A 12,221-nucleotide genomic window follows, 5' to 3' on the forward strand; every position below is an offset into this window, starting at 1 on the left:
ATTTCTTAGGAGTATATGCATTAGACATACTTTTCTTTTATTTCTTCAGACTTTACTGTGGTGATGTGTGCAAAATACCAAGGTTTGCCAGTATCTGGGAAAATGTATATGAGAATACAAAGAAACTAGCAAAGAGTAAGTGATAGATATTGGGGAAAAGGATATTGTTGGAGCAATGTTTGATGTGAAATTTCTATCCTTATTTACAAATGTATGGTTAGTAATTGCTGAATCAACACATCTTGCAGAAAGCAACTCAAATTGGGATTTTCTCCTTGTACATTGCCATATTTCATGTTGCCTTCTATTTCCAACATAAATTTCTGGAAGCAGAAAATTCTAATGACAAAATTAACATGGCATTAAGAATATCATAAATATCTTGCACAATGTTCTGTCTTTGTAAGTGAAGTACAATGTTAGAAAACAAAATAGCAAGTGATGGAAAACAAATTGCCTTTATTTGTGCATTGAGTATAGGAGTTGGGAGGTCATGTTGTGGCTGTACAGGACGTTGGTTCAACCACTTTTGGAATACTGCATTCAATTCTGGTCTCCCTGCTTTAGGAAGGATGTGAAACGTGAAAGGGTTCAGAAAAGATTTACAAGGATGTTGTAAATATAATGCTATAATGAGACGCTAAATAGGCTGGAGCTATTTTCCCTGGACCATTGGAGGTTGAGGGGTGACCCTATAGAAGTTTATAAAATCATGCGGAGCATGGATAGGGTGAATAGCCAACGTCTTTTCCCTGGGGTACGAGAGTCCAGAACTAGAGGGCATAGGCTTAGGGTGAGAGGGAACAGGTTTAAAATGGAAAAAGGGGCATCTTTTTCATACAGAGGGTGGTGCGTATATGGAGTGAGCTGCCAGCGGAGGTGGTGGAGGCTGGTACAATTATAACATTTAGTGAATAGAGATTTAGAGGGATATGGCAAGTGTTAAGCATTGCATTCCAGGTGTAATTCAATTGGTCAAGCTACTAGTCTTGAAGTAAAACAGACTTTATTCAGTGTTTATAGTTAAAATACAAGAAAAGAAAGAATTGGAATAACATAACTATTGGAAAACTTAATAGATTATTTAACTACTAAATGATAACTGTTCCAATACAATAATGTCCCATAAACACATTCTTCGTAAAGGCAATCACAGTAAAATAGGTTGTCTGACATGCAATTCTAGCAGCAGGAAGAGAGCCTCCAGCTGTTAGCTGCAGCAGAGAGAGGAAAAACAGCTTCCACGTCCAGCTTCAAGAACCCCAACAGCAACTGTGACTGTAAAACTAACATTAAAAATCCTGGGTCTGCGCCAGCTTGACCCCACCATTCAGGCTGTTCCTGCTGTTCCAACTTAAAAAAAAGACCTGTCAAGCTGTTTATTGGCTTTGGAGCAGACTGCTTGGTACCTCTGTCTCAACCTTCCTTCATAAAACATCCAGGGCAAAATACACCTCTTAAAGCCATAGTATCGTTACATTAGATTCTATGCAAATCAAAAAAGTTCAGATTAAGTTTTCCAAAATGTCCTACTTGTTCATTCATTTCAACTGTTGGTGAATTTATTTAGATCACTATTTTGTTTTTTTCCCCAATTTTGTTTTTTGGTCTTTAATCCTGCTCATTCTATTGTAATTCAAGAAAAGTTTCCTCCCACAGTCCAAAGATGTGCAGGTCAGGTGAATTGGCCATGCTAAATTGCCCGTAGTGTTAGGTAAGGGGTAAATGTAGGGGTATGGGTGGGTTGCGCTTCGGCGGGGCGGTGTGGACTTGTTGGGCCGAAGGGCCTGTTTCCACACTGTAAGTAATCTAATCTAAATCTAATCTAATCTAAAAGTTAATGCAATTAGCAAAAGAACTTCAGGTGATGAAGGACGCTCTAATTTATGAGGTTACTTGTCATTACTTGGAACGTCTAGAGTAGCAGTAGAAGCAGATTCAGTACTGACCTTCTAAGGGAAACCAGATGAATTCTTGAAAGGACAATATTTGCAGTGCTATGGGGAGAGAGCAGGAAAGCAGGACTTGTTGGACACGCCTTATAGAGTTGGCAGAGGCACATGGGTTGAATGACTTCCTCTGTTATATTATTTTATGTTTGTATGAAAGAACCATACAGTATAATTTTAGTTATAATCAAGATTATGTTGAAGTGCCAATGCTGTTGTTTATCACTGCCCATCTGAGTGGAGAATGTCACCATTTGATATTAAAATTACCAGTCACACCATGTATGGACAATATTTGAACCCAAAGTCTGCCCTCTCTCTCTACCTATCCCTCACCTTTGGGGATTAACATTGCCCTTAAAGGGTCATACTGTCTGACACTTCTGGTGACCTGCAGAGACTTATTATTGGAGTCTCCACTTACACCATTTGTATGATCTTTTGATCTCACTGCCCCGATCTCTCTGCCTGTGTCCTTCTCCCTCACTTGACCTAACGAAGGGGCTACACTCCAAAAGCTTGTGATTTCAAGTAAACCTGTTGTACTGTAACCTGGAGCTGAGTGACTTCTGACATTATCCACTGCAGTCTAACACCAGCATCTCCACAATCAGCTGTGTGTAAGAGCACTTCTGGATGTAGAAAAGAAAAGAAACCAAAGTCTGAATAATGGTTAAGGTAGTTGTAAAGTAGTTGCGCTGATGATGATATGGTTTTAATCAGCATGGAATGCACTTAGGGAAATTAAAGCATGGTTAGATTAAAATTAGTTTATGGTAGCAGTGTGCCTCAGCCCCAGTCTGAACAGGATACTACTACAATAGTAGGATGACATTTTTCTCACTTCTCTCTCAAACCATACTTTGCACCGAATGAGATTGCTAAGAGGTTCTAAGTTAAGCACGTTTTTCTATGGACCCAGCTGCACAAGGAATTGGAATAATATGGTCTGAATCCATTTCCTTACAGCCAGCAGAGGGAGGAAAGTTTCATCACATCAGGCTGGCATCAGTTCCCAAACATGTAGCCTGTAGCTTGTTCTTTCTTTTACCAGTCTTCCAGCCCCAAAGGTATGTTGAGATTTTACTCTGTTTTCCTATTAGTTTACGAACCTTACAGGTTGCTTTAGTATTCTGTGGATGAGGCTGCAATCAACAGATGCTGCTTTAATAAGTACTTCAGTTTTATTTTATTTTAATAATGTAATGCTGCACATAGAGCTTTGTAGTCAATGTGGTTTTTCAGTTAAGCAGTCAGCCTTCCAATTACTTACTGAGGCTAATGCTGTGTTTTACGGTGGAAATAAATTTGCTCTGGATTTGCTGTTCTCCCAAGAGTAGATCTTACTTAGTACAAAGGATTAGAGGGTGAAAGGTTTGATGATTTATCATGATGACTTGATCAAAAAACTAATCTTTGCTGTATTCTGATGGAATCCCTTATAAAACTCAAAGGTTGTGTATAGTATCCTTTCGTCTGTAAAAATTTTGTAGGTGAATGTTTTTCCCAATATCTGCAATAATGGAAAGAATGACTTCCATTTGAATAGCACCTCATCACTATTTAGGAGCATAACATGCAATGAACTCCTATTTTAGGAGAATCGAATTATAAATCACAGTAATGATGGGATTGTAAAAATTATTATAGAACATCAAACCATACTTAAATTGCTGACCTGATATTACAAGCAGGCATTGAAAAGATATAGTTTATTTCACAAGATTGATACAGAACTGAGAGGAAAGATTTAAACAATTGAGGCTCATTTCTGTAGAAATTGAAGACCATTGAGTAGTGTTAGAGGTCTTTAACATTATGGGAAGGTTTGATCATTCAAGTGTAAGGAAGATGGTTCCATTTGTGGAAGTAGCCAAAACTAGGGGTCATAAATATAAACGAAAACAGAAAATGTTGGAATTACTCAACAAGTCTGGCAGTGTCCATGAGGAGAAAAACAGATATCATTTCAGGTCAATGACCATTCATCAGGAAATTCAGATTTTCAGCACTTTGCGGAAATTTGCTTTCACATGAAGGAATAAACACGTTATTCACTAATAAATAAAATAGGAAACTGAAGCCTTTTTAACTCTGAGGATAAAACTTACTTACTCAGAAGTTATAACTCAGTACAATACAAACTAGCACAGATAAATAGCATTGGTGAACTTAAGGGAAAGTGAGTTCAGTACATGTGGGAGAAAGAAGAAGAAGGTTATATTGATACATGAAGTAAGGTGGATGGGGGTTTGAGTGAAACTTAAATACTTGTGCTCTAGTTTCCTACATAGAAGTACTTGGGGTGGTTCCCCACCTGTCTGCCATCCATCCGATCCTTTCTTTTAAAAGTCAGAGACAGTTCTACTTTCTCTTCAGGCACCCTGTCCAGAGGTAAAGAACTCAGGTTAAGGACAGATTTGTGGCTCAGTAGTTAGCACTATTGCCTCACAGTGCCAGGGACGTGGGTTCGTTTCCATCCTCAGGCAACTATCTGTGTGGAGTTTGCACATTCTCCCTACGTGGGTTTCCTCTGGGTACTTTGGTTTCCTCCTACAGTGCAAAGGTATACAGGTTAGGTGGATTGGCCATGCTAAATTGCCCATAGTGTCTGGGGATGTGTTGGTAAAATGGATTAGCCATAGAAAGTGCAGGGTTACAGGGATAAGGTAGGGAGGTGGGTCTGGGTGGGAAGCTGTTCAGAGGGTCAGTATGGACTTGATGGGCCAAGTGGCCTGCTTCCACTCTGTAAGGATTCAATGTTCAGAATTCAAAGGGTGAAACTGATCAGGCTGATGTATGTGCATGTGTTTTTTTTATATTTAATTTCACCCTTTGTACTGAAATGAGAATGAATTTCATTTGATGTGCAGGGTAAAGGCCATGACCACAGTTTAGAACCTCAAAATACTGTGGACATTTTGAATTTGTAATTCCAAAGTGTATTTATTAAAAAGGACTGCTCCAACAAAAAGTGGCTACAGATGTAAATTGTATGGCTGTCCGCAGAGAGATGCTGACAGAATATTGCACCATCAATGTGAAAGAAACTTTAAAGAAGGGAAGAGGCAAATTAAAACAGACTGCACTGTGATCACTTTTGATCACAAAGACAAGAAGTAGATGCCAACCTCTTGCTTAATAGCAACGCCCACTGTGGACTATGCCCCAAACTGCAAATGCATTTTGTGTTTTCCCTTTGAACAATGCACAAGGATATGAGTTTTAAAAAACACTTTACTGGAGTGTGTAAGTGGGACTAAATATTCTTGTACCAACCTGGGTCACAGTTGAATAACTATCCCCTTGTTACCCCATGTTGCCGGTGAAGTGCCTCTGCACTGAGTCAGCTAGTTAGAAACCCAACAAAAGGAAAACAGGGCTTATAAAGTGGCCAAGAGCACTGGGAAATCAGAAGATTGGGAAGACTACAAAACAGAGGATAACAAAGAGAGAAATAAGGAAGGAGAGCATCAAATATGAAGGTAAGCTAGCTAGTAATATTACAAATAATAGTAAAATTTTCTTTCAATACACAATAAACAAACGAGAGGCAAATGTAGAAATTGTGCCGCTCCAAGATGATGCAAGAAGGCTCGTGCTCGGAGATAAGGAAATAGCTGAAGATCTTAATAAGCACTTTCTGTCAGTCTTCACAATGGAAGACATGAGTAATATCCCAACAATTAAGAAGACTCGGGGGAGAGTTGAGTATGGTAGCTATTACAAAAGAGAAAGTGCTAGAAAACTACTTTTCATCATTTATATAAATGATTTAGAGGTGAGCATAAGAGGTATAGTTAGTAAGTTTGGAGATGACACCAAAATTGGAGGTGTAGTGGACAGCAAAGAAGGTTACCTCAGATTACAACAGGATCTGGACCAGATGGATCAATGGGCTGAGGAGTAGCAGATGGACTTTAATTTAGATAAATGTGAGGTGCTGCATTTTGGGAAAGCAAATCTTGGTAGGATTTATCACTAAATGGTAAGGTCCTAGGGAGTGTTGCAAAACGAAGAGACCTTGGAGTGTAGGGGGGAGGTGTGGGCGCAAGTTTTGCATTTTCTGCGGTTGCAGGGGAAGGTGCTGGGAGTGGAGGTTGGGTTGGTGGGGGGTGTGAATCTGACAAGGGAGTCGCGGAGGAAGTGGTCTTTCTGGAACGCTGATAGGGGTGGGGAGGGAAATATATCCTTGGTGGTGGTGTCCGTTTGGAGGTGGCGGAAATGACGAAGGATGATCCGATGTATCTGGAGGTTGGTGGGGTGGTAGGTGAGGACTAGTGCGGTTCTGTCCTGGTGGCGATTAGAGGGGCGGGGTTCAAGGGCGGAGGAGCGGGAAGTGGAGGAGATGCCCACAACTCCCCCCTCACTTCCCTCCAAGGCCCCAAAGGATCCTTCAATATCCATCAGAAATTCACCTGCACCTCCACAAACATCATTTACTGCATCCGCTGCACCCGATGTGGCCTCCTATACATTGGGGAGACAGGCCGCCTACTTGCGGAACGTTTCAGAGAACACCTCTGAGACACCTGCACCAACCAACCCAACCGCCCCGTGGCTGAACACTTTAACTCCCCCTCCCACTCCGCCAAGGACATGCAGGTCCTTGGCTTCCTCCATTGCCAGACCATGGCAACACAACGCCTGGAGGAAGAGCGACTCATCTTCCGCCTAGGAACCCTCCAGCCACAGGGGATGCATGCAGATTTCTCCAGCTTCCTCATTTCCCCTCCCCCTACCTTTTCTCAGTCCCAGCCCTCAGACTCAGCACCGCCTTCTTGACCTGCAATCTTCTTCCCGACCTCTCCGTCCCCACCCCCTCTCCGGCCTATCATCCTCACCTTAACCTCCTTCCACCTATCGCATTCCCAACGCCCCTCCCCCAAGTCCCTCCTCCCTATCTTTTATCTTAGCCTGCTTGGCACACCCTCCTCATTCCTGAAGAAGGCCTTATGCCCGAAACATCGATTCTCCTTCTCCTTGGATGCTGCCTGACCTGCTGCGCTTTTCCAGCAACACATTTTTAAGCTCTGATCTCCAGCATCTGCAGTCCTCACTTTCTCCTAGTGAAGAAGGCGTTTGGTATGCTTTCCCTTATTGGTCAGAGTATTGAGTACAGGAGGTGGGAGGTCATTGTGGCTGTACAGGACATTGGTAAGGCCACTGTTGGAATATTGCATGCAATTCTGGTCTCCTTCCTATCGGAAAAATGTTGTGAAACTTGAAAGGGTTCAGAAAAGATTTACAAGGATGTTGCCAGAGTTGGAAGATTTGATCTACAGGGAGAGGCTGAACAGGCTGAATCAGAAAAAGGAATCTCAAAAGATCTGCAAACCTAAGGTCCATTAAACTGACTGCTCAACTACTAATGACAATGCAGTGAAAATGAGGACTGCAGATGCTGGAGATCAGAATTGACAAGTGTAGCATTGTAAAAGCGTAGCAGGTCAAGCAGCATCTGAGGAGCAGGCGAGTCGACATTTCTGGCATAAGCCCTTTATCACATTCCTGATGAAGGGCTTATGCCCAAAACATTGACTTTCCTGCCCCTCGGATGCTGCCTGACCTGCTGCGCTTTTCCAGCAGCACACTTTTCGACTACTAATGTCAATGTTACCAATGATCTGCACTGCAACTGCCACATTGTTCGACTATTCAACAATTCATAGCCTTATCCATATATACTTTTAACTTTTATGTTTATTTGGTTCATCTCTAATTTTTAAAATGTGTGTGTCATGTTGGCTATTTCTTAATTAATAAACTCACACTGTTGATTCAAAAATAAACTTGTTTAATTTTTACTTAAATTTTAAAACAAAAGTTTATTTCTGCTCCAGAGAGAAATATCCACATAGAACAATACAATGCAGAACAGGCCTTTCGGCCCTCGATGTTGCACCCACTTGTGAACTATTCTAAGCTCACCCCCTACACTATCCCATCATCATCCATGTGCTTATCCAAGGATTGTTTAAATCTCCCTAATGTGGCTGAGTTAACTACATTGGCAGGCAGGGCATTCCACGCCTTTATCACTCTCTGAGTGAAGAACCTGCCTCTGACATCTGTCTTAAATCTATCACCCCTCAATTTGTAGTTATGCCCTCTAGTACAAGCTGATATCATCCTAGGAAAAAGACTTTCACTGTCTACCCTATCTAATCCTCTGATCATCTTGTATGTCTCTATCAAATCCCCTCTTAGCCTTCTTTCCAATAAAAACAGACCCAAGTCTCTCAGCCTTTCCTCATAAGAGCTTCCCTCCAGACTAGGCAACATCCTTGTAACATCTCCTCTGTACCCTTCCCGATGCTTCCACATCCTTCCTCTAATGGGGCGACCAGAACTGTACACAATATTCCAAGTGCAGCCACATGAGCATTTTGTATAGTTGCAGCATGACATTGCGGCTCCAGAACTCAATCCCTCCACCAATGAAACCTAACACACCGTATGCCTTCTTAACAGCACTATCAACCTGGGTGGCAACTTTCAGGGATCCATGTTCATGGACTCCAAGATCCCTCTGCACATCCACACTACCAAGAATCTTTCCATTGACCCAGTACTCTGCCTTCCTGTTATTCTTGCCAAAGTGAACCACCTCATATTTAGCTGCATTGAACTCCATTTGCCACCTCTCAGCCCAATTCTGCAGTTTATCCAAGTCCCCCTGCAACCTGCAACATTCTTCCACACTGTCCACTACTCCACAACAAAGCAAGGGATTTTAAATTTAACTTGTTCTGAACAACAGAGGGGCTTTTGAATAAATAAGCAAAGCCAATTCATCCCTTCTTAGAATCATAGAGATGTACAGCACAGAAACAGACCCTTCGGTCCAACTTGTCCATGCCGACCAGCTATCTCAACCCAATCTCGTCCCATCTGCCAGCACTTGGCCTATATCCCTCCAAACCCTTCCTATTCAAATACATCCAGATGCCTTTTAAATGATGCAATTGTACCAGCCTCCACCACTTCCTCTGGCAGCTCATTCCATAAACATACTGCCCTCTGCATGAAAAAGTTGCCCCTTAGGTCTCTTTTATATAGGTCCTTGTGGACGGCACGGTGGCACAGTGGTTAGCACTGCTGCCTCACAGCGCCAGAGATACGGGTTCAATTCCCGCCTCAGGCGACTGATTGTGTGGAGTTTGCACATTCTCCCCGTGTCTGCGTGGGATTCCTCTGGATTCCTCTGGATGCTCCAGTTTCCTCCCACAGTCCAAAAATGTGCAGGTTAGGTGAATTGGCCATGCTAAATTGCCGTAGTGTTAGGGGAATGGGTCCCTATCGCTCAAATCCTCCAACCCTGGCAACATCCTTGTAAATCGTTCTGAACCATTTCAAGTTTCACAACATCATTCTGATAGGAAGCCACAACATGACCTCCCAACTCCTGTACTCAATACTCTGACCAATAAAGGAAGCATAACAAATGCCTACTTCACTATCCTATCTATGTGCGACTGTACTTTCAAGGAGCTATGAATCTGCACTCCAAGGTCTCTTTGTTTCTGCAACACTTCTTGCTGCAAACTTGAGTACCATATCTGGAACTGAAACAAATTCGAGAACTTCATTTGAGGTCTGATCTTGTCAGTGGCCTAAATTTTGTGTGAATGGTGCCCACTGATCGAAAGCAAGCTGCTTAAGTCATGCAGATTCCAGGTGTGAATGTCAGGTTCTTTGAGGATACTTTTGCTGGTATGCCTCTAGTCCTCATTTATATGCACTTAATTAACCTTTCTAACTGCCCCATAGTCAGTGGCATTCTCCTCAAGAAAAATGGAGCAAAAATCATGAAAAATCATGAGGGCGGCACAGTGGTTAGCACTGCTGCCTCAAAGCGCCAGAGACCTGGGTTCCCGCCTCAGGTGACTGACTGTGTGGAGTTTGCACGTTCTCCCCGTGTCAGCGTGGGTTTCCTCCGGGTGCTCCGGTTTCCTCCCACAGTCCAAAGATGTGCAGTCAGGTGAATTGGCCATGCTAAATTGCCCGTAGTGTTAGGTAAGGGGTAAATGTAGGGGTATGGGTGGGTTACGCTTCGGCGGGTCGGTGTGGACTTGTTGGGCCAAAGGGCCTGTTCCCACACTAATGTAATCTAAATCTAATCAATTTCCTGTCTCATTCTTGGAATTCTCTCTCTTTTTTTGAATTTCCGTTCTAATCCAATTTGGTATATTCAAATACCTCTTCTGAATGGTTTTCTACACATTTTGTTTCTGTTTTCTTGTCATTCAACTGAAGAATCACCTCTAAGTGCCTAGTTACTTTTTATAAGTCTTTGCATGACAGTTCTTTTAATTTTTCTCAAGTAATCTCAATCTGCTCTGTGAAAATATTGATAACAAATGTAGATATTTTCTGCTTTAATGCAGTTTTGTCCTTTTTTATAAATCAATTTTGAAAACACTATTTACTTCCCTTCACTCTAATTCTTCTGTTAGTCTTTTGGAATGTATCAGGAAACACCCCAATTCGGCTCTAACCAAGTAAGGAGAGATGAATCAAATCCTCTCTAACTCCTCACTCAGTTTGCTGCAACAAGATTCAAAGTTTGTTTTAGCAGCAGCTATATCAACTTCTGTTAAAAAGTGGTATTAGTCAAAGTAAGGAACCGATTGCAAGGTTTTCTTAAGTGAAAGAAATATGAATTTTATTACTTATTAACTCATAGAAAAATGATAAAATGTGACAACCTAAACCTACACAAGCATAGTTATTAATGTGTCTAAGCAGGGGAGAGTTTCTCGTACAAAATGTACTGTCAAGAATGACCAGTATAAAACATCAAAATGTTAGTATTTAACCTGACACCATGGTTGTTTAACTGATAATTTGTATCCTCAGAGTAATGAAATTTGTAGATATCTTTGCATTCTTGATGAGTGGACATTCCCCCAATTTGGCTTTAATCAAATATGGCTGAAAGAAAGAGGGACAGAGAGAGAGAGAGTCTTCCAGTACTATTGTTACCTATGTATTTTCTTTTTGCTCTCACTGCCCAAAAGTTGTTGCCTGAGTTCAGTTGTGTACTCCTACATAGTTCAACTATTTGTTCAAGCTGAATGTCTGCAGGCAACTTTCCTCCTCTATGTGATACTTATGCAAAATGTGAAGATACCAGATGGTAGAGATTTGAATAGTAGAAAATAGTCAGCTTTACTGAGAGAAAAACAATGCAAAAAAGACAATTGTGTTCTCCTCTATATTGACAGGACAAATAGTGATGTAAAAGGATAGACTAGATCCAAAAGTTGATGTTCTAAATTGGAGGAAGGCTAATTTTGATGATGTTAAGCAAGAACTTTCAAAAGCTGAATGGGGGCAGATGTTCGCAGGTAAAAGGATGGCTGGAAAATGGGAAGCCTTCCAGAAATGAGATAACAAGAATCCAGAGACAGTATATTCCTGTTGGGGTGAAAGGTAGGGCTGGTAGGTGTAGGGTATGCTAGATGATTAGAGAAATTGAGGATTTGGTTAAGAAAAAGAAGGAAGCATATGTAAGGTATAGACAGGATAGAACGAATGAATCCTTACGAGAAAGTGAGATCTGCAGATGCTGGAGATCAGAGTCAAGAGAGTGTTGCTGGAAAAGGGCTCTGGCCCAAAACATTGATTCTTCTGCTCCTCGGATGCTGCCTGACCTGCTGTGTTTTTCCAGCAACACACTCTCGAGTAAATCCTTAGAGTATAAAAGCAGTAGGAATATACCTAAGAGGGAAATCAGGGGACATGAGTTAACTTTTGCAAATAGGTTTAAGGAGAATCCAAATATATGAAGGACAAAAGGGTAACTGGGGAGAGAATAGGGCCCCGCAAAGATCAGCAAGGCATCCTTTGTGTGGAGCTGCAGGAGATGGGGGAGATACTAAATTAATATTTTGCATCAGTGTTCACTGTAGAGAAGGACATGGAAAATATAGAATATAGGGAAATAGATGGTGACATCTTGAAAAATGTTCATATTACAGAGGAGGAAATGCTGGATGTCTTGAAAAGCATAAAAGTGGTTAAATCCCCAGGAACTGATCAGGTGTACCCTAGAACTCTGTGGGAAGCTAGAGAACCTATTGTTGGACCCCTTGCTGTGATATTTGTATTATCAATAGTCACAGCTGAGGTGCTGGAAGACTGGAGGTTGGCTAATGTGGTACCTCTATTTAAGAAAGATTTTAAGGACAAGCCAGGGAACTATAGACCAGTGAGTCTGATGTCGGTGTTGGGCAAGTTGGAGGAAATCCTGAGGGACAGGATGTA

At 41.6% G+C, this 12,221-nt stretch overlaps 1 protein-coding gene across 3 annotated transcripts in view; it reads left to right on the forward strand.

Moving 5' to 3' along the window:
- The window catches only part of lin52 (lin-52 DREAM MuvB core complex component), a 120,964-nt gene that overhangs the window by 92,886 nt on the left and 15,857 nt on the right, over positions 1–12,221 (forward strand). Inside the window, exons 6-7 of one of the 3 annotated variants that reach the window (XR_011960410.1) lie at positions 50–135; positions 2,919–3,019. The exons of 1 other annotated variant lie outside the window; for it this stretch is intronic. Coding sequence is in view for 1 of the 2 variants with exons in the window: in XM_072568202.1 (XP_072424303.1) it covers positions 50–129 (80 nt within the window). In the remaining variant the exon portion in view is untranslated. Of the gene's footprint in view, positions 1–49; positions 136–2,918; positions 4,663–12,221 lie in introns of those variants that run through there. One more of the 3 variants, XM_072568202.1, reaches the window with a different exon arrangement.

The sequence above is a fragment of the Chiloscyllium punctatum genome, chromosome 4, assembly GCF_047496795.1.
Source record: "Chiloscyllium punctatum isolate Juve2018m chromosome 4, sChiPun1.3, whole genome shotgun sequence".
Taxonomy (NCBI): domain Eukaryota; kingdom Metazoa; phylum Chordata; class Chondrichthyes; order Orectolobiformes; family Hemiscylliidae; genus Chiloscyllium; species Chiloscyllium punctatum.